The sequence below is a fragment of the Rana temporaria genome, chromosome 8, assembly GCF_905171775.1.
Source record: "Rana temporaria chromosome 8, aRanTem1.1, whole genome shotgun sequence".
Lineage (NCBI taxonomy): Eukaryota > Metazoa > Chordata > Amphibia > Anura > Ranidae > Rana > Rana temporaria.
Window position 1 is genome coordinate 189,218,744 of NC_053496.1, and position 23,282 is coordinate 189,242,025.

The 23,282-nt window shown below is 46.9% G+C and overlaps 2 protein-coding genes across 2 annotated transcripts in view; one reads left to right on the plus strand and one right to left on the minus strand.

Moving 5' to 3' along the window:
- The window catches only part of LOC120909737, an 857,992-nt gene that overhangs the window by 717,787 nt on the left and 116,923 nt on the right, over nt 1-23,282 (minus strand). The gene's annotated exons all lie outside the window — the stretch shown is intronic.
- Nucleotides 1-23,282, plus strand: part of LOC120909738 (zinc finger protein 850-like) — a 100,847-nt gene that overhangs the window by 71,856 nt on the left and 5,709 nt on the right. The window contains exon 7 of the mRNA XM_040321465.1: nt 13,858-13,865. Coding sequence (XP_040177399.1) covers nt 13,858-13,865 — 8 coding nt within the window. The remainder of the gene's footprint in view (nt 1-13,857; nt 13,866-23,282) is intronic.

Below are 23,282 nucleotides of genomic sequence, written 5' to 3' on the forward strand. Positions count from 1 at the left end.
TTATGCTGCATCCAGTCAGAGATATCAATGGGCAAAGCCATAGACTGTAAAGGCATAACCGTAGTTTTGAAGTCTGGTGCACTAAATTCATGTAAAACATAGAGGTTACAGGGGTGTCATGTGCAGGGATAGTATCCGCTGCTTGTTTGGCTACTTTGTCAGCAAGTGCATTGCCAAGTGCTTCCGTGGTCCTACTCGTAGTATGAGCTTTCACTTTAAAGCGGGGGTTCACCCTTAGAGGGCACTTTTCCCCCTTAGATTCCTGCTCGTTTTTACTAGGGGAATCGGCTATTTATTTTAAAATATGTGCAGTACTTACCCGTTTACGAGATGCATCTTCTTCCGTCGCTTCCGGGTATGGGCTTCGGGAATGGGCGTTCCTTCTTGATTGACAGGCTTCCGAGAGGCTTCCGACGGTCGCATCCATCGCGTCACGATTTTCCGAAAGAAGCCGAACGTCGGTGCGCAGGCGCAGTATAGAGCCGCACCGACGTTCGGCTTCTTTCGGCTACGAGTGACGCAATGGATGCGACCGTCGGAAGCCTCTCGGAAGGCTGTCAATCAAGAAGGAACGCCCGCTCCCGAAGACCCATACCCGGAAGCGACGGAAGAAGATGCATCTCGAAAACGGGTAAGTACTGCTCATATTTTAATACAAATAGCCGATTCCCCTAGACCAAACGAGCAGGAAGCTAAGGGGAGAAAATTTTTTTTTTTACAAATGGGTGAACTCCCGCTTTAATCACTGCAATCGCTTTAGGCAGGTGTATGGCATCTAGTAATGTTTCAATAAGGGTTTGCAAACAGCTGACAGGCACGTATTAACGCAGTAAGTTCAGCCTCTTGCGCAGATTTTGCGACTAAGGGTTTTGCTTCATGAACAATGTCAGGAAGTTGGACAACTGCATAACCAGTACGGTAGGTTTTATCATCGGGACGTGTATAGCTACCGTCCACATATATGTCAATGCCCCCTTCTAGGGGTTTCTCCTTTAAATCAGCTCTTGGGGAGGTTGTTTGGGAAATTAGGTCTTCGCAATTATGCTCGGGCACTGGCTCTGATTCAGGCATTAGTTTTAATGAGGGAGTGCAGAAACCGTACTATAGGAGTAGTGGATGGACAAGTTTTCATCTCTAAATTTTGTGTGTTTAAGAGAATTATCTCGTACCCACTTACCCTCTGAGCTGTCATATGTTGCGTGTTCATGCTTTGCATCAGTTGTGTGACACTGTGAGTTGTGAAAAGGGTCATGGGTGATGCCAGAACAAGTTTCTCTGCCGCCTGTACTGCTAAGGCACAGGCGGCCAGTGCCTGAAGACAAGCGGGCATACCCTGAACTTGAAATATACGTTACAGGTCTTTGCTTACCACCATGCTCTTGGGTCAGAACAGTAGCCATGGTATTCCCCACAACGAGGCAATACAGTGAAAAGGCCCTACCATGTTGTATCAACCCCAAAGCGGGTGCATTACGAAGTGAACGCACCAGTGTGTCATAGGCAGTGACCATCTCAGGGGTCCAGGTAATTTGTTTGGGGGCTGTGGCGAGTGTAGCCTTCCTAAGGACTGAGTCATGAAATGAACAGTCTGGAATCCATTGCCTACAGTACACTATTGAGCCTAGGAAAGACAGCAGTGAGCGCTTGTCGCTCGGTCTGCTCAGTGCCGATATGGCCTCTACTCTGGCAGGGGATACCAGCCTGGCACCTTCCGAGATGACCGCTCCCAAGTATTCCACCCGAGACGAGCACCACTGCACCTTCTTGAAAGACGCTAAGTGACCCTTGTCAGCGAGGTGGTCTAACAGATGCACAGAGTCATTATAGCAGCCAGTTTCCGTCCCATTTCCTATTAGAATGATCGTCCACGTATTGGATCAGAACTGAACCATGTTCAGGAACCCAGTCAGTCAGGGATTGATTTAACACCATGCTGAAGGCGGCTGGACTATCCACAAAGCCCTGCAGCAACCTGGTCCATGTCAGTTGGCCGCGTTTCCACGAAAAACTAAAGAGGGGCTGACTAGCAGCATCAACGGGCACACTAAAAAATGCATTGGCAAGGTCTATCACCGCATACCATTTGTGTTCTGGTGTCAGAGGAGCAAAGATGGTGCTAATATCTGCAACGAGGGGAGGTAGAGGTGTAATGCATTTGTTCAAGGGTCTAAAATCTTGTACCCAGCGCCATGTTCCGTATGCCTTTCTTACGGGGTTAATGGGTGTATTTCAAGGACTGATGACTGGAGTCAATATGCCCTTTTGTAAGAATAATTGTATCTGTGGGTCTATACCATTCAACTTCTCCTCAGACAGGGGATATTGTTTCTGAAAAATGGGGATACATCCCCGTCTGATTGTCGGCCGGTAGGGTGTGCAATTTAGGAAACCCACAGAATCTTTGGACTCTGCCCATATTTTATGCTGACCTACTGGTGGGGGTAGAGCCACAAAGAAAGATCTGATGTCCACCCGTTTCTGCACTGACACATCACAGTCTGGTGAATTAACTGACACCGTGCCATTGGATTCAAAAATTATTTTGATCCGTAATTTGGACAGTAAGTCTCTACCAGCTAGAGAGACTGGGCAAGTAAGTAACAGAGCAAAACTGCATTTACATAGAAACTTGCCATCCTGGTTACATATTTCTAAGTCTGATGTTATGTCATGTGGTGTTGGTATCCCATTAATTCCCTGTGTCAACCAGAAATGAGGTGTCTTCCCCCTCTACAACAAGGTTTAAAGTAGGTAAAGCCTGCCAAATGCCAGAATAAGAGCAAAGAACTAAGGACGGGACTGAGATTGTGCCTGTTGGTTCCACTGTGGGTACTGGGCTATCTGTCTATTGTCATTCCAGTTAGGGTTTTAACCTCTATAAGCTCCCCTGTTTCCCTTTTTACCTCTATGACTTTGTCTCCCTTGTGGGCAGTTAGCCCTCCAGTGGCCAAAGCCACCACAATGGAAACATGCCTGATCATTTTGTGGGCCCTGGCGAGGGTATGGCACAGAGCGTGGAGGGTACTGATCACCATTAGAATACTGATTCTGTTGTTGGTAGGGCATTTGTGCCGCCAACAGGGGTGTTTCCTCCAGCATGGGCTCTCCCGTTAAAGCTGGGAAAAGTCCTCCCTTTGCCTCAAAAAGACCTGTTAAAGTCTATGGGACTGGAACATTTGAAATCTAAAGTGCTAATATTTCCTCCTCATCCCTCCTAAGTTTTTTTCTAAGATTACTCATTTCTTGGGCTTGCTCATCAAGATTTTGTTTATGCTCACTCATTTGTTCACGTTTTCATTTTATTTCCCTCTGCTGTTCCTGGATGCGTCTCGATTCTTCTTCTATCTCCTCTTTCTTATTTCTCATCTGTTCTATCTTTGCTTGAGTACTAACTGAGTCTAAGTCCCTTTGCAACTCCCCAAGCTCTCTTAGTGTATCCGCTCTTCTCTGGGCTTCTCTTATTTTCCTGTCTTCTTCAAATGCCCTCTTCTCTGCCTCCTCTTTGGCTCTATCTTCCCATTGCTGTTTTTGCTGGTCAGTTGCAGAGCCATAGGCCATGATTGCAACTTGAGGGTTTGAAAGAACAGGGTATAATTTTCTGCGAGGAGCTTCCTCTTTAACAAAAACATAGGATGGTGGAGTTGGCGCGGTTGGAACTGGGGGTGGGCGCCTGGTATGAGGTGGGGGAACTTCCCTAGTAAGGGCAGTATCTTGGTCCAACTCGGCATATTTCTTTTCATATTTTTCCACTAAAGGCCTCCACTTCTTACAACATTTTTTCATATACTCCGTATCCCAATCCCCTGGTGGATATATGTTCTTTCCTATTCCACACATCTTCTCTACCTCATACCACTGTTCCCTATTCACAGGACCTACTGGACTGTATCCTGACATATGCAATTGATGGCTTCGTTTTATTATCAAATCCCAAAAAGGATCACAATATACAATTGGTATTTCATTCTTAAAGCGGGAGTTCACCCATTTGTTAAAAAAAAAATTTTCTCCCCTTAGATTCCTGCTCGTTCGGTCTAGGGGAATCGGCTATTTGTATTAAAATATGAGCAGTACTTACCCATTTTCGAGCTGCATCTTCTTCCGTCGCTTCCGGGTATGGGTCTTCGGGAGCGGGCGTTCCTTCTTGATTGACATTCTTCCGAGAGGCTTCCGACGGTCGCATCCATCGCGTCACTCGTAGCCGAAAGAAGCCGAACGTCGGTGCGGCTCTATACTGCGCCTGCGCACCGACGTTCGGCTTCTTTCGGAAAATCGTGACGCGATGGATGCGACCGTCGGAAGCCTCTCGGAAGACTGTCAATCAAGAAGGAACGCCCATTCCCGCAGCCCATACCCGGAAGCGACGGAGAGGATGCATCTCGTAAACGGGTAAGTACTGCACATATTTTAAAACAAATAGCCGATTCCCCTAGAGAAAACGAGCAGGAATCTAAGGGGGAAAAGTGCCCTCTAAGGGTGAACCCCCGCTTTAACAAACTCTATAGAAGAAGGTTGTTTCAGCTCACCTTCTGAATCTTCCTTCCCAAATTTATTACCCATGTCGGTACTCTGTATTTCAAGTCCTCCTAAAATATTTGGGACACTGGTAAAGAAAAGGGACATTCGGGCTTCTTTCACTGTCTGAGGCCGAGAAATACCTCAACATCTTTCTACAAGAGACGTTGTTCCTTGCCAGGCTTCAGATAGCTAGAACCTGGATGAGGGGACCACCCCCTACCCTGCAACAATGGATTAGAGCTGTTAACGCAACCCTACCCTTTAAAAAACTGCTATATGTCCACAGGGGCTGCCCCAATAAATATTACAAAGTATGGGACAGGTGTTTGGGGGAGGCCTCCGCCTGTGCTACTCCTGATGAGTAGGACTCCGTGCTCCTGTCCATCGGCCTACAACTGTGCATTTTCCCACATGTATTACCTTGCATATGTAGCTCACTATTTCCTTGTTGTGTCCGTCATGTGTGTATACCTGACCATGGGCGTCCGCTCCATAGGGCAAAGGGGGGCAATTGACCCCCCTTGAAAAATCGAGAAGGTGTTGAAGAGTCTCACAGCTGTGGGCTGTCTGAGCAGTCCCGGGCCGGATGTCACACAGACACAGCGAGCAGAGTGAAGCCGCCTCCCCCTCTAGTGTTTATGTGTACATGCCGTGCTGATGGCTGATCTGAGGTACTGAATGGGATGGGGGAGGGGGGGTCTGTCTGTGCTGAAGGGGGGGTTTGTGCTGAATGGGGGTCCATCTGTGCTGAAGAGGGGGTCTGTGCTGAATGGGGGGCTGTGCTGAAGGGGGGTCCATCTGTGCTGAATGGAGGGGTTTGTGCAGAATGGGGGGTCTGTGCTAAAGGGGGGTCCATCTGTGCTGAAGGGGCGTCTGTACATTCTCTAGGCTATATTTATATGGGCATGGAGTGAAGCTGAATTATCTCGAGCAATTTCACACTGCCAGCTGGCCGCGTTATCGGTAAAGCGCCGCTTTACCATTGTTTTAGCTGCGCTATTTTGCCGCTAGCAGGGTGCTTTTAACCCCTGCTAGCGTTTGAAGAAAGGGTTAAATGCGACTGTGTATCGCCACTGCGGAAGCGCCCCCCCCTGAAAAAATTTCAGCGGACGCCCATGTGTAACCTGACATTGCATTGTATCCTTGCTTGTGGTGCATGTTGCAGCGATTATTAACGTGTCTGTCATCCTTTCTCTCTATGCTCAATAAACGTCGTTTGTCCTGTCCTTTGTACAATCTCCTTCACTTCGTCCGGGGACAGGCCTTCTCTAAGACCTTCCTGCGGGGTGAACGTTATTTGATTGTGTATATTTACTCGGTGCACTCTAGTGCAGGGGGGGACCGCTTTTGGGGATTAACCAGTTAAGCCCCGGACCAATATGCAGCCTAAAGACCCAAGGTGTTTTTACAGTTCGGCACTGCGTCGCTTTAACTGACAATTGCGCGGTCGTGCGACGTGGCTCCCAAACAAAATTGGCGTCCTTTTTCCCCCCACAAATAGAGCTTTCTTTTGGTGGTATTTGATCACATCTGCGGTTTTTAGTTTTTGCGCTATAAACAAAAATAGAGCGACAATTTTGAAAAAAAAGCAATATTTTTTACTTTTCGCTGTAATAAATATCCCCCAAAAACATATATAAAAACATTTTTTTCCCTCAGTTTAGGCCGATACGTATTCTTCTACCTATTTTTGGTAAAAAAAATCGCAATAAGCGTTTATCGATTGGTTTGCGCAAAATTTATAGCGTTTACAAAATAGGGGATAGTTTTATTGCATTTTTATAAAAAAATTTTTTTTTACTACTAATGGCGGCGATCAGCGTTTTTTTTCGTGACTGCGACATTATGGCGGACACTTCGGACAATTTTGACACATTTTTGGGACCATTGTCATTTTCACAGCAAAAAATGCATTTAAATTGCATTGTTTATTGTGAAAATGACAGTTGCAGTTTGGGAGTTAACCACAGGTGGCGCTGTAGGAGTTAGGGTTCACCTAGTGTGTGTTTACAACTGTAGGGGGGTGTGGCTGTAGGAATGACGTCATCGATCGTGTCTTCCCTATAAAGGGAATGACGCGATCGATGCGCCGCCATAGTGAGGGACGGGGAAGCCGTGTTTACATACGGCTCTCCCCGTTCTTCAGCTCCGGGGAGCGATCACGACGGAGCGGCTATAAACAAATAGCCGCGCCGTGGTCCCGGATCGCTCCCCGAGCGGACCCGACCTCCGCATGTAGCGGGGGGGGGTCCCGATCGGACCCCCCACCCGCTAATAGGCGAGGACGTACGCGTACGCCCATGTGCCTGTACGTGCCATATTGTGGACGTATATGTACATGCGGGGGTCGGGAACTGGTTAAACGGGTAAAATCTCCTGTTGCCTAGTTGGGTTGGACTTCTATGTCCTCCCGGCCATACAGAGATTAAGGATAACTTTGACCCATTTGCTGAGAAAGTTAACCCTTTCACGCCGACGGATCGCATATATGCGTCCTCGGCTTTCAGGGGTTATACCGGGATGATGCCTGCAGCCGCAGGCATCATCCCGGTACCGTTGTTCAGAGCGGGCGATCGGCTTTCCAAACATAACAACCGATGCGGCTAAAAGCCGCTCGTTTGTTATGCCGGAGGAGCGGGAGGGGACAACCCCCCCCTCCCGCCGCCTCTCGCTGCTCTGACCGGGCCTCCCGTCCCACCGGGAGACCCGATCCACGATCCGGCGCCTCCAGCGTCTCGGCGAGCTCTGAAACAAAGCCGTAAACGGCTTTGATTCAGTGTCCGCATTGAAACCACGGAAGCGGCGTCATGACGTCACTTCCGGGTTTCTCAGATGCCAATGGCGCCGGATTTAAAAAAGTGCACAGTATTCAGAATCGCCGTTTTCGGCGATCTGAATACTTTGAAGTGCAAAGGAGGGCTCGGGGGTCTTTTAGACCCCCGATCCCTCCATAAAGAGGACCTGTCACCTCCTATTACTGTCACATGGGATGTTTACATTCATTATAGACCCCAGATCTCTCCATAAAGAGGACCTGTCACCCCCTATTACTGTCACATGGGATGTTTACATTCATTATAGACCCCAGATCCCTCCATAAAGAGTACCTGTCACCTCCTATTGCTGTCACATGGGATGTTTACATTATAGACCCCCGATCTCTCCATAAAGAGGACCTGTCACCTCCTATTACTGTCACATGGGATGTTTACATTCATTATAGACCCCAGATCCCTCCATAAAGAGGACCTGTCACCTCCTATTACTGTCACATGGGATGTTTACATTCATTATAGACCCCAGATCTCTCCATAAAGAGGACCTGTCACCCCCTATTACTGTCACATGGGATGTTTACATTCATTATAGACCCCAGATCTCTCCATACAGAGGACCTGTCACCCCCTATTACTGTCACATGGGATGTTTACATTATAGACCCCAGATCTCTCCATAAAGAGGACCTGTCACCTCCTATTACTGTCACATGGGATGTTTACATTATAGACCCCAGATCTCTCCATAAAGAGTACCTGTCACCTCCTATTGCTGTCACATGGGATGTTTACATTCATTATAGACCCCAGATCCCTCCATAAAGAGGACCTGTCACCTATTACTGTCACATGGGATGTTTACATTCATTATAGACCCCAGATCTCTCCATAAAGAGGACCTGTCACCCCCTATTACTGTCACATGGGATGTTTACATTCATTATAGACCCCAGATCTCTCCATACAGAGGACCTGTCACCCCCTATTACTGTCACATGGGATGTTTACATTATAGACCCCAGATCTCTCCATAAAGAGGACCTGTCACCTCCTATTACTGTCACATGGGATGTTTACATTCATTATAGACCCCAGATCCCTCCATAAAGAGTACCTGTCACCTCCTATTGCTGTCACATGGGATGTTTACATTCCTTGTGACAGCAATAAAAGTGATCAAAATGTAAAAAAAAAAAAAAAAAAATTTAATATTAGAAAAAATAAATAAATAAGAAAACAAAAAAAAAATTTTTAAAGCGCCCCCCCTCCCCGCGAGCTTGCGCAGCAAAGAAAGCGCATACGGAAGTCGCGCCCGCATATGAAAACGGTGTTCAAATAACACATGTGAGGTATCGCCGCGATCGTAAGAGCGAGAGCAATAATTATAGCACTAGGCCTACTCTGTAACTCTAACCTGGTAACCGTAAAAAAAAGTTTAAAGCGTCGCCTATGGAGATTTTTAGTTACCGTAGTTTGTCGCCATTCCACGAGTGCGTGCAATTATAAAGCGTGTCATGCTTGGTATCTATTTACTCGGCATAACATCATCTTTCACATTATGCAACAAAAATTGGGCTAATTTTACTTTTTTTTATTTTTTTAAAATTCATGAAAGTAAATTTTTCCCAAAAAGTTGTGTTTAAAACACAGCCGCAGAAAAATACCGTATGACATAAAATATTGCAACAATCGCCATTTTATTCTCTAGATTCTCTGCTAAAAATATATATATATATATAATGTTTGGGGGTTCTAAGTAATTTTCTAGCCAAAAATATGGATTTTAACTTGTAAACACCAAATGTCATACATAGGCGTAGGCATGAACCTGTTTTGCGCTGAATACAGGAGGTCTTTGGCACAGAGTATGACATAACAACAATCAATCTTATATTACACAATACATTGTGTTCTATATCATTCAAAAGGTTGCAACAGATTAAATCACATCAAATTCAGACAATACAAAACAAGAAATGAGCTCTTTTGTACTTGGGGCTCCACTCTATGTCCGTCCTTCTTCAGGGAGCAATCTGCTGCTACCCTGAAATATTCTTACAATAGTTTATAGTCAGACACACCCGTCGGACTCTGTTAGTTTTAGACATGTGCACAGCAAAAATTTTCGTTTATTTCTGTTTAGTTTCTGTTCGTTTATCGTGATTCGTAACAAGTCGTAATTTCGTAAGACGTTAGTTATCGTATTCGTACTCTTTAGTATTTTCGTAACACTCTTTTTTCCGTTTCCGTTTTTTTCTGTTAGTTTATTTTTCGTTGAATCGAGATTCGTATTTTCGTTATATTTTGTATTCTGCCGCGTTCGTATTTTTAAAATGATTTTATTCGTTCCTTCGTTTTTACGTTAGTTTAATTTTCGTTGTTTTGTTATTCGTATTTACATTATATTTTCCATCATGCCGCATTCGTATTTTCGTAAAGAAATATATTTTCGTTGCTAAAAACGTACTTTTGTAGATTTTATTGCATTCGTAATTCTGTTAGAATACATTTTACGTTTATTCGACACACTACTCGTCGTAATTTTGTAATTCGGATTTTACTGTGATTGACTTGACTGTCTTAGTTAGCACACACACCCTGTCTAGAATGAAGTCTGACGTAGAAGAAAACTAAAATCTGTCAGATATTACAAATACAAATATGTCAGATATTACAAATACAAATATGTCAGATATTACAAATACAAACCTAGAAATTAGATGCACTGCAGTCTAACACAGAAAAAGACACAAGGAGCCAGGAGGTAATGAGAAAGAAGCTCATTGGGGGAAGGAACAAACCTCTTCAGAGGAAAGGGACAGCGCTCAGTGGCTATTGGTCAATGTCCAGAAATATTTCAGTACTAACGAAAGCTAATTTACATTATTTCGTATTTTCGTTGTTTTCATTTCCGTTTTCCGAAGATCCGTAATTTATTTTTCGTTAGTTTTGATTTTCGTTTTTTAGTCTTTGTTCGGCATTTCGTTTTCTTTTCGGTCTTCGAATATTAGTAAGTTTGCATTTTCGTTCATTTTGTTTTTCGTAATTTTTTTTTTTTTTTGGGTTCGGTATTTTCGTTGTTTCTATGTTTTCGTTTCTTTCTTCTTTCGTATCTTCGTTGTTTTCCATATTCGTTATTTTGAAAATATCGTTATTCGTTATTAATTGCGCTAAACCATTCGTTCATTCGTATGTTAACGAATCAACTAAAATAACGAAAAATGACGGAAAACGTATTCGTAACTTAAAAAATTGCACATGCCTAGTTAGTTTATAGTCAGACTCAACACTCGTCAGACTCTCCCTATCCTTTATAACCGCAACCTCTGCAATGCGAAACAACAGAACTTCAAAACTAAAATTTATCCGAGGTACTATTGAGCCAGGCAAAGAACACAAAAATACCCAAATAATAAAATTCGAGAATAAATGCGGACTTACCTGGTCAATCAGCACCCCACTTCTTGGTACCAGTCTGTTAGGTTCGGTTCTGGTTCCGTTGTTGCCTAGGCTGGACTTTGGACAGGTAGATACCCTCTCACCGGTCGGTCAATTGAAACACAGACACCATATGCTGTATTAAGAATTGCAAATTGTCTATATTGTTCAGAGTATTTTATACAGATACAGATGTTCCTCTTTTCACAAGTTTCATTCTTACAAGTTTCTTGCACACAGAGGGCCAGATCCTCAAAAGAGATACGGCGGAGTAACTGCTGTTACTCCGTCGTATCCCTGGTCCTAACTATGGAACTGATCCACAGACTCAGTTTCCCATAGTTAGGATGAAGATCCGACATGTGTAATTGAATTACACAGTCGGATCTTAAGGATGCAATTCTAGGCCGGCCGCTAGGTGGCGAGGCCATTGCGGCCGGCGTAGAATATGCAAATGACCAGTTACGGCGATCCACGAACGCTCCGACGGGCCCGTCGCTCTAAATCTACGTCGTTTACGTCGAGTTCCGCCGCGTAAAACTAGGGCTAAGCCCTAGTTGTCTTAAGCCATGTTAAGTATGGCCGTCGTTCCCGCGTCGAATTTTAAATTCTACGTCGTTTGCGTAAGACGTCCGTGAATGGCGCTGGACGCCATTTACGTTAACGTCTAAGCAAATGACGTCGGAGCGACGTCAGTTAGCGCAATGCACGTCGGGTAAGTTACCCGACGGAGCATGCGCAGTACGTCCGGCGCGGGAGCGCGCCTAATTTAAATGGGACTCGCCCATTTGAATAGGAACGCCTTGCGCCGGACGGATTTAAGTTACAGCGCCGCAAAGTTCCAGGTAAGTGCTTTGTGGATCGGCACCTAACTTGGGAATTTTGCGGCGGAGTAACTTAAATCCGAAAAGTTACGTTGCGCCGCGGCTTTGTGGATTACCCCCAGAATGCCTGTGCCGGAACTAGCCGTCTAACATATTCTATTTGTATCTATGACAAAAAACCACAATGCTTAACCAGTTCCCGACCGCCGCATGTACATATACGTCCACAATATGGCACGTACAGGCACATGGGCGTACATGCACGTCCTTGCCTATTAGCGGGTGGGGGGTCCGATCGGGACCCCCCCCGCTACATGCGGAGGTCGGGTCCGCTCGGGGAGCGATCCGGGACCACGGCGCGGCTATTTGTTTATAGCCGCTCCGTCGCGATCGCTCCCCGGAGCTGAAGAACGGGGAGAGCCGTATGTAAACACGGCTTCCCCGTGCTTCACTATGGCGGCGCATCGATCGCGTCATTCCCTTTATAGGGAAGACACGATCGATGATGTCAGACCTACAGCCACACCCCCCTACAGTTGTAAACACACACTAGGTGAACCCTAACTCCTACAGCGCCACCTGTGGTTAACTCCCAAACTGCAACTGTCATTTTCACAATAAAGAATGCAATTTAAATGCATTTTTTGCTGTGAAAATGACAATTGTCCCAAAAATGTGTCAAAATTGTCCGAAGTGTCCGCCATAATGTCGCAGTCACGAAAAAAATCGCTGATCGCCGCCATTAGTAGTAAAAAAAAAAAAATTAATAAAAATGCAATAAAACTATCCCCTATTTTGTAAACGCTATAAATTTTGCGCAAACCAATCGATAAACGCTTATTGCGATTTTTTTTTACTAAAAATAGGTAGAAGAATACGTATCGGCCTAAACTGAGGAAAAAAAATGTTTTTATATATGTTTTTGGGGGATATTTATTATAGCAAAAAGTAAAAAATATTGCTTTTTTTTCATAATTGTCGCTCTATTTTTGTTTATAGCGCAAAAACTAAAAACCGCAGATGTGATCAAATACCACCAAAAGAAAGCTCTATTTGTGGGGGGAAAAAGGACGCCAATTTTGTTTGGGAGCCACGTCGCACGACCGCGCAATTGTCTGTTAAAGCGACGCAGTCCCGAACTGTAAAAACACCTTGGGTCTTTAGGCTGCATATTGGTCCGGGGCTTAAGTGGTTAATGTTACAAAAAGAATAAAAGCACATATTGTATTACCTCTAAGAGACCTATGTTATCTAAAATGGAGTAGCTAATGTCAGACATATAATATTCCATTATTTCACATTCCTAACACCTAACCATGTGTACAATGTGCTGCTTTTTACTAACAGATCTCTTTGGGGTAGATTTAGAAAGCAATTGCGTCTGCGTATCCATAGATACGCAGCGTAATTGCTTAGTTGCGCCGGCGTATCGACTTTATATATTCAGGAACCTCGTTACGCCGACGGCAGCCTAAGATATGACTGGCATAAGGCTCTTATGCCGTCGTATCTCAGGCTGCATTCTTACGCTGGCCGCTAGGTGGCGTTCCCGTAATGGTCAGCGTAGAGTATGCAAATTGCATACTCACGCCGATTCACAACCGTACGCGCGACGGGCGTTCGAATTTTACGTCGTTTGCGTTCGTCGGTTTCCGCGTAAGGCTGCTCATGCTATTAGCAGGCGCAGCCAATGCTAAGTATACCCGTCGTTCCCACGTCGCGATTTTTGAAAATTACGTAGTTTGCGTAAGTGGATCGTGAATGGCGCTGGACACCATTTACGTTCACGTTGAAGCAAATGACGTCCTTGCGACGTCATTTACCGCAATGCACATCAGGAAAGTTTCCCGACGGAGCAAGCGCAGTACGTTCCCGCGCGGGAACGCGCCTAATTTAAATGATCCACGCCCCCTACGGGATCATTTAAATTACGCGCGCTTACGCCGGCCACTTTTTCGGAACACCCCGCAAATTACGGAGCTACTGCTTCGTGAATGAAGCGTAGCGCAAGTAATTTACGGAGGCGTAGCGTAAAAACGGAACGCTGCGCCTCCGTAAGAGTGCGCAGCCCTACCTGAATCTACCCCATTGTTTCTTATTCCTGCCTTGCAGGGATGAGAAACAAAGCGATCATTCCCTCTGTTTGAATGTCAACACAGAGCTCTGGGCTACGATTGGACACAGCAGATCCTGGCCATGAATCATTTGGTGGGACTTGCTGACTCCCGTTGTGTACAATCACAGCGTGTGTGGGTCGGGGGGGGGGGGGGCGAATGCACATGCCCGATACCTGGAAGTAGGCAGCGATGTACGGGGACGTCACTTTGCCTACAGAGGCTGCCTGTCCGCAGTACAGTACAAGACGCAACAGTAAAAGGAATGTACAGCGCAGTGTACACAGTAGGAGTCAGGAGTATGTCATGTACTCCTCACTATACTCAGCTTCCTGGGTTCCCCTGTTGAACTGATGGGGCCCGGTCACTGTACGGGAGGGCCATCGGTATCTCCTTATCGGCAGGCCTGGACCTGAGGACTCTGATGTGAAGAGAGGATGAAGGACTCTGATTGGGGGTAGGGTGAGTGAGGGCTTTACTGGTGTTAAAGGAGGAACTGAGGACACTGATGTGGGGGGGGGGGGGGAGTGAGGCCTCTGGTGTGTGGGGGGGGGGGGGGGGACTGAGGAGCCTCATGTGAAGGAGTGATTGAGGAATCTGATGTGAAGAAGGACTGAGGGCTCTGATGTGAAGGGGGACTGAGGACTCTGATGCGAAGGGGAACTGAGGTCTCTGATGCGAAGGGGAACTGAGGTCTCTGATGCGAAGGGGAACTGAGGACTCTGATGCGAAGGGGAACTGAGGTCTCAGATGCGAAGGGGAACTGAGGTCTCTGATGTGAAGGGGGACTGAGGTCTCTGATGCGAAGGGGAACTGAGGTCTCTGATGCGAATGGGAACTGAGGACTCTGATGCAATTAGGAACTGAGGTCTCTGATGCAATTAGGAACTGAGGTCTCTGATGCGAAGGGGAACTGAGGTCTCTGATGTGAAGGGGGACTGAGGACTCTGATACGAAGGGGAACTGAGGTCTCTGATGTGTGAGGGGAACTGAGGTCCCTGATGTGTGAGGGGGGAACTGAGGTCTCTGATGCGAAGGGGAACTGAGGTCCCTGATGCGAAGGGGAACTGAGGTCCCTGATGTGAAGGGGAACTGAGGTCTCTGATGTGAAGGGGAACTGAGGTCTCTGATGTGTGAGGGGAACTGAGGTCTCTGATGTGTGAGGGGGGAACTGAGGTCTCTGATGCGAAGGGGAACTGAGGTCCCTGATGTGAAGGGGAACTGAGGTCTCTGATGTGAAGGGGAACTGAGGTCTCTGATGTGTGAGGGGAACTGAGGTCTCTGATGTGAAGGGGAACTGAGGTCTCTGATGTGAAGGGGAACTGAGGTCTCTGATGTGTGAGGGGGGAACTGAGGTCTCTGATGCGAAGGGGAACTGAGGTCTCTGATGTGAAGGGGGACTGAGGACTCTGATGTGAAGGGGAACTGAGGTCTCTGATGCGAGGGGGAACTGAGGTCTCTGATGTGAAGGGGGACTGAGGACTCTGATGCGAGGGGGAACTGAGGTCTCTGATGTGTGAGGGGGGAACTGAGGTCTCTGATGCGAAGGGGAACTGAGGTCTCTGATGTGAAGGGGGACTGAGGTCTCTGATGCGAGGGGGAACTGAGGTCTCTGATGTGAAGGGGGACTGAGGACTCTGATGTGAAGGGGACTTGAGGTCTCTGTTACGAGGGGGAACTGAGGTCTCTGATGCGAAGGGGGACTGAGGACTCTGATGCGAAGGGGAACTGAGGTCTCTGATGCGAAGGGGGACTGAGGACTCTGATGCGAAGGGGAACTGGGGTCTCTGATGTGAAGGGGAACTGTGGTCTCCTCTCTGTGAATGCTGATGTCCTCACACCTGCCTGCTGCCATTCCTGAACTAGCTCTGCAGTGGTGGTGCCCCGATTTCCCTTAATCTGTACCGGTGGTGCCCTGATCTCCCCTCATCTGCACTGGTGGTGCCCCGATCTCCCCTCATCTGCACCTGTAGTGCCCCAATTTCCCTTCCTCTGCACCGGTGGTGCCCCGATCTCCCTTCCTCTGCACCGGTGGTGCCTCGATCTCCCTCCCTCTGCACAGGTGGTGCCCCGATCTCCCCCTCCTCTGCACTGGTGGTGCCCCGATCTCCCCTGCCTCTGCACTGGTGGTCCCCCGATTTCCCTTCCTCTGCACCGGTGGTGCCCCGATTTCCCTTCCTCTGCACCGGTGGTGCCCCGATCTCCCCCTCCTCTGCACTGGTGGTGCCCCGATCTCCCCCTCCTTTGCACTGGTGGTGCCCCGATCTCCCTCCCTCTGCACAGGTGGTACCCCGATCTCCCCTGCCTCTGCACTGGTGGTGCCCCGATCTCCCTTCCTCTGCACCGGTGGTGCCCCGATCTCCCCCTCCTCTGCACTGGTGGTGCCCCGATCTCCCCCTCCTCTGCACTGGTGGTGCCCCGATCAGCTGTAGACTGGAGACGGTCCTGGCACTTACTGGACTTTTTTGGGCACCCTGAAGCCTTTTTCACAAACGCAGTGGAATATTTTTTTAATGGGATTAGGTCATTTTCATGGCAAGACAACTTTTGGCCACGGCTGTACATGTGCTTTTATTAGCTCCTATTATAATGGAGATCCCATCCAACATGGCTGACATGTTGGGCTTCATTTGTTCCACTAAAGCAGTGGTCTCCAAATGCGGCCATTATTCGACCCTTGAGGCACTATTCTCCCACTGACACGAGACACTATTCTGCCAACTGGGGAACCGTTTCTCTCATTGACACCAACAATGGGCCTCCCAATGATGGGGAACTATTCCTCTATAGGGTTGCCACATCGTCCCTTTAATCCAGGACACATATGAAGTACACAGGAAAACAAGGAAAAGGAGATGGGACTTTAGCCGTGCTTAATAAGGCAACACAATGGAAGAATAAAAAGTAAAAAAAGATTTATTTTTAATTATACAAGGTTAGTAAAAAATAGAGCGATGGCACAATATCGGTCATTCACAATAAAATGGTTCTGAAGGGTGGTTGCATTAAAGATTTAGTGGTAGGTTAAGTGATCATACGTTATCCCGACATGTTTCGCCTTTAGGCTTCATTAATTACCACCTAATCAGCCACAGAACCCATGTAATTAATGCATGTCCTGGATTAAAAGGATGATGTGGAAATCCTATTCCTCTACCCTATAATACCAATAATTCCTCCCACTGATGCCAGGAAAATTTGCACTCCGGCTGACCACAGCCCGGCCCCCCCTAAAGTCTGAGGGATGATAAACTGGCCCTTTGTTTAGAAAGTTTGGAGACCCCCAGCACTAAAGGAACACCAATTCTCTTTACACGAGCCGGCTCTCAGGGGCTGCAGTTCCTCTGAACTCCACAAGATGGCGATCTGACATCTACTCAGACAGGAAGTCTCTATGGAAGACAGGAAGTGATGTCAGATACAGGACAGGAAGTTCCGGGTGAGAGGTGAGTCGGGAGGATGTGAAGAGGAGACATTGTTGAAAGTGGCAGTAAAGGAGGTAATAAGATCTTATCTTCTATTTACCCCCAGTAACCCCGTCATGTCCGTCCTCTTCCTCCATAGTCACTGTGACGTCTTTTATCTCCAGCAGATGATAATACACACATATATAGTGTGGAGACCTAGATTAACCCCTTCAGGGTCAGAACATTACCCCACTTACAGGGCCGGAACATTCTCTTCATTTTGGAGATCTGAGGAGGATTAGGGGTCTTTATTTAGACATGAGGGGCAGAAGGAAAGAGTCTCCCGGACATCACGTTGTCACCTCAACCCTTTAAAACTGAACACATATGAACTACCCGGGTTCTGATGCTAATTTAATGCAGATAATTGCCACCTAATCAGCCTCAGAACCTGTGTAATTAATACGTGTTCGGGTTCAAAGGGATGAGGTGGAAACTTACCCGGACCCCGAAAGCATGACAAATGCAAAAAAAAAAAAAATCCTCTGTGGGTAATCCCACCGGGGACCATTCTTACATGATTGAAACCCTCATATTACCCCCCCATACTAATATTGTACAACCAGTACAGTCCTCATCATTCTCTCTTATCAATTCTTGGTCTACAGGTAACCTGTATACATCACATGACCAATGAGGATGGAGGAGGACCGGAGTCACATGACTGAGAGGATACTAAACCTCACCCTGGAGATCATCTACCTGCTGACCGGAGAGGTGAGGAGGATTCTGGGAGGTCACATGACATCACTCTTATCTCTATTAATAAAAATACAGACCTGACTGGAGAGGTGAGGAGGATTCTGGGAGGTCACATGACATCACTATTATCTCTATTAATAAAACACAGACCCGACCGGAGAGGTGAGGAGGATTCTGGGAGGTCACATGACATCACTCTTATCTCTATTAATAACACAGACCTGACCGGAGAGGTGAGGAGGATTCTGGGAGGTCACATGACATTACTCTTATCTCTATTAATAAGACAGACCTGACCGGAGAGGTGAGGAGGATTCTGGGATCCTAACATGATATTCTTATTGGTTCCCCAATACAGAGATTTCCTTCTGTGGAGTTGGGTGGTCAGGTAACCATCAAAGTGCCTTCACCTCCCTTCCTGAAACCTTGGAGAAAAAATGACAAGAAGATTCTAGAAGTCACCAACAAGATCATTGACCTGCTGACAGGAGAGGTGAGGGGTTTCCCGGGAATTCTTGTCCAATGAATGTGTTGGGTCGGTGATTGTATCATTGTGTGTGTCAAGTTCCTAAGAGGTATCACTTTCTATTTATCTACGTAGGAGTATTTAGAAGGACACAAGGATCTCTACAAGGACGTCATGATGGACAATCAGCCGCCCCTCACATCACCGGGTAAGAGGAGACTTTATTGTAAAGGAGAGAGCAGTACGGAGGCTCCACCTAGATCCCCCATCATCTGATAAACACATAGAAACAATGTATTCAGTCAGTGTGTGTGTTTCCTACAGATGGATCCAGTAATGGGAACCCACCAGAGAGATGTCCCCGTCCTCTGTATTCCCGGGATTCCACACAGGAAGGTCACACCATCCCCCACCATCATCAGGTAGATGTATTGGAATACAATGTTCTTGCATTTTGTGCAACAACTACATCAGCCAGTATACGGCAGTGTTTTTAAGTTTACCTCTATGTTAAACTCTACGTTTTTTCTCTGCATGATAAAAGTTCATGTTTGCAGTTAAGCAGCAAAGTTCATGTGGACTGTGAACGGTCTGTAGGGCTATTTACAGAATTATATACATGTTATGGGCCCAGATACCCATCCACCACCCAAGATACAGCAACAACAAACAAAAAAGACCTCAAAAGAAAATGGCCAGCAACCCAGCTGCAATCAAGTTTTCATTTGCGTTCATTCTTGGAAATTCAAGATGAAAATGCTGCTAAGACGAGAAGGTACAGTGGAATCTCGAATTGCGATTAACAAGCATTTCGCAATACGATCGCTGTATTTTTAAAAATCGGAAATCGGTTTGCGAGTGTTGTCTCATAAAACGAGCAGGATTCAGGCCAAAGCGGTGTGCAGTGCCGCATTTGGCCTGAGGTTGGGGGCGTCGGAGCCAGTCGGCGCTTTTGGGAAGCCCGAGGACAGCACGGCTGACCTTGGAAAATTTCGAGAACTAACACTTTCCAAGATTTGCCAAAGTCAACCGAGGTGTCCCGCGCCTTTTCGGCTGTTAGGCTCTCCGGCGCCCCTCCCCCGCCGCTGGTCGCATGCGGTATTGCATGCCATTGAAGTCAATGCGGAACTAATTATTTTAGTTTCCATTGACTTCAATCTTTGATATGCGAGTGGATTACGAGCATTCTCCTGGAACAGATTATACTCGTATTCCGAGGTTCCACTGTACATGGAAATATATAAATGAAATCAGGGCAGAACACCCTTCAGATGAGTGGATAAAGACCAAAAAGTTCAGAGCGCAATCTCTCTTAGCGTAGAAGATGATCAAATTATACACCTAAAGTGCCTGAAAAAGTATTCATACCTCTTGAAATTTTCCAAATTTTGTCATGTTACAACCAAAAAACGTAAATGTATTGTATTGGGATTTTATGTGAGAGACCAACACAAAGACGGTTTTCTTTACTGCCTTATTTCCCAGAGTGTCACCAGAAAGATGTCCTTTATGTCCCTGCTCTTAAAACAAATCTTTTTATCAGTGAAGAAGCTCACAAAGCAAGGAAATGTAGTCACTTTCTGAGGTGAGAGTTGTGTTATCACAAAGGGGGATATCTTACTTGCAAAATCTAAAATTACAGATGAACTGTATCAGCTGAACTGCAATGAGGTGGTTAATACTGCCAAGGAGGAAAAATAATCAAACTGCGAAATGCACCAGCTGTATAAAAGAGAAAAATACAGGAAAAGCCTTTCCTAAAGCAGAGAAACATTAGAACTAAGAACCCTGTACATTTAATTCAGATCTTTGTGGTCCAATTGAAAGATTTACTCCAGGAAAGAACAGGTATCTTCTCACTTTTATAGATGATTACTCCAGGTATACTAAATGTAGCACCCTCTAGTGTGTGCTAGAAGTAGTATAGGATGAGTTCGAGTAGGTCAATTCAAGCTGGCTCAGGGTTAAGTGTGAGCCATGGAATCTGGGTCAGGATTCAGAGAAGTTTAGGGCTGGGTGACTTGTCCTGGCAGCTCTCTGGTGCCTCCCCTCGGTCTGGAAGGCTTGAGAATCTTCTACAATTAGTGGGTGGAGGTTAGGAGGAGCTGCTTTGAATATTTAGGAGGCGTAATCGGCTGGTAGGAGGCATAGCTTATCTCATAAGTAGACCTGGGCCATGCCAGCAGGGGCAATCAGGTGGAAGATGAAGATACAGGAGCTGAGGAGGCTGTCGGTGGCCCTTAAGGCTGTACCCTAGTCCAGGGGGGTGTGTCCTGCCATGGGCTGAGGTTCGGATGTTGAAAGGATCAGGATATGCAGGGTTACATATGGCACACCTTGGAAATGGTTGAACGCCAGAGAGGTATAGGAGAAGAAGTAAAAGATTTTCACATTGCAGCACTATTACTCAGTGGCTTATTATAAAGTTGTGAAATGCTTGTCAATGTTGGAATGTTAAGGGCAATCTTGCGAATGAATATAAACGTAAAACAGAAAACATTAATGTGTTATGGCAGGCCAAATCATCTACCAGGAGAAAACTCCAAATGAACTGTGGAGTGGAAACCCCCAGAATTTGAACCTCCAAATAATTTTTGGAAGCAAAGCCTATGTGTACGTCCCAAAGGAAAAACGTACAAAATGGGATGCTTGCACAAAGGAAGGTGTGCTTGTGGGGTACAGCGAATCTCAAAGGGAAATACAGAGTTCTACACTAAGACCGCGTACAAAAGATCAGAATTCCCGACAAGAAAACCGTGGATTTTTTTTCCGATGGAATGTTGGCTCAAAATTGTGTTGCATACACACGGTCACACAAATGTTGTCGGAAATTCCGACCGTCAAGAACGTGGTGACGTACAACACATATGTCGAGCAAAGAAAAATGAATTTCAATAGGCAGTGCAACTTTTCTGCTTGATTCCGAGCATGCATGGATTTTTGTGCGTCGAAATTGCATACAGACGATCGGAATTTCCGACAAGAACTTTTCTTGCCGGAAAAACTGAGGACCAGCTCTCAAATTTTTGTTGTCGGAATCTTCCGACAGAAAAAGTCCTATGGAGCCTACACACGGTTGGAATTTCCGACCAAAAGCTCACATCGAACTTTTCTTGTCGGAATTTTTCCGATCGTGTGTACGCGGCATTAGACACAATCAATGTAACCATCAGTAGAAGTTTAATTGTCAAACTTTAAACTTCAGTGTGTTCAAAATTTCATGAACTAACAGAAAAACTTTGAACGGAGGGAAATTCCACATACGTGTCACACATGAAGATCAACAACAAAGTGACTCAGGAATAGAAGTTAACGCAGACAATCCAAAAGCTGTAAAAGAAGATACCAGGTCACAAGAAGCATCAATCTGGAAAATCCACCAGAACCAATAAAGTGCATCCCAGCCAAACGTCTGTCCTATGTGGCAAACCAGAGCCAGATTCATGGGATGAGACGCAAACACTTCCAACTCACGAGAAACAAGAGTGGATCAGATGCTTTAACAAAACCGCTTACAAGAAACAGATTTATAGAACTGAGATCCGAAATGGGACCCATAGAGTAGTTGTTGAGTGAGGGTGTAGGAATACATTGTTTGGGGGGCGTGGCCTGGAAAGCAATGGAGTAGGTCGCCTGCAGTAAGACCTCCGCTGCCCATACTCCTATCATTTGCATCCTGGTGGATTTTAGCCATCCTCTACACCAGGGGTGGGCAATTATTTTTTCGATGGGGCCACATGAGAAACTAAAAATATTTTGGAGGGCCGGGCCAAAAGGCTAAACTCAATACTGCATAAAATCAATTGTATTTCTTTATAAAAAGCAGTAAATATCATTGTTGGAAAACTGGGGGACAGAGGCTGGGGACATGGCACAGGAGGGGGACAGAGGCTGGGGACATGGCACAGGAGGGGGACAGAGGCTGGGGACATGGCACAGGAGGGGGACAGAGGCTGGGGACATGGCACAGGAGGGGGACAGAGGCTGGGGACATGACACAGGAGGGGGACAGAGGCTGGGGACATGGCACAGGAGGGGGACAGAGGCTGGGGACATGACACAGGAGGGGGACAGAGGCTGGGGACATGACACAGGAGGGGGACAGAGGCTGGGGACATGGCACAGGAGGGGGACAGACGCTGGGGACATGGCACAGGAGGGGGACAGAGGCTGGGGACATGACACAGGAGGGGGACAGAGGCTGGGGACATGACACAGGAGGGGGACAGACGCTGGGGACATCACACAGGAGGGGGACAGACGCTGGGGACATGACACAGGAGGGAGACAGACGCTGGGGACATGACACAGGAGGGAGACAGACGCTGGGGACATGGCACAGGAGGGGGACAGACGCTGGGGACATGACACAGGAGGGGGACAGACGCTGGGGACATGACACAGGAGGGGGACAGACGCTGGGGACATGACACAGGAGGGGGACAGAGGCTGGGGACATGACACAGGAGGGGGACAGACGCTGGGGACATGACACAGGAGGGGGACAGACGCTGGGGACATGGCACAGGAGGGGGACAGACGCTGGGGACATGACACAGGAGGGGGACAGACGCTGGGGACATGACACAGGAGGGGGACAGACGCTGGGGACATGACACAGGAGGGGGACAGAGGCTGGGGACAGGCAGCCACTGTTTAATCAATAACAATTGATTAAACAGTGGCTGCATGTGATGGCACAGTGGCTGCCTGTGATGGCACAGTGGTTGCTTTGATGGGCACAGTGGCGACAATTGATGGCACAGTGGCTGCGTGTGATGGGCACAGTGGCAACAATTGATGGCACAGTGACTGCGTGTGTTGGCACAGTGGCTGCATGTGATGGCACAGTGGCTGCGTTTGATGGGCACAGTGGCTGCGTGTGATTGGCACAGTGGCTGCGTGTGATTGGCACAGTGGCTACGTGTGATTGGCACAGTGGCTACGTGTGATTGGCACAGTGGCTGCGTGTGATT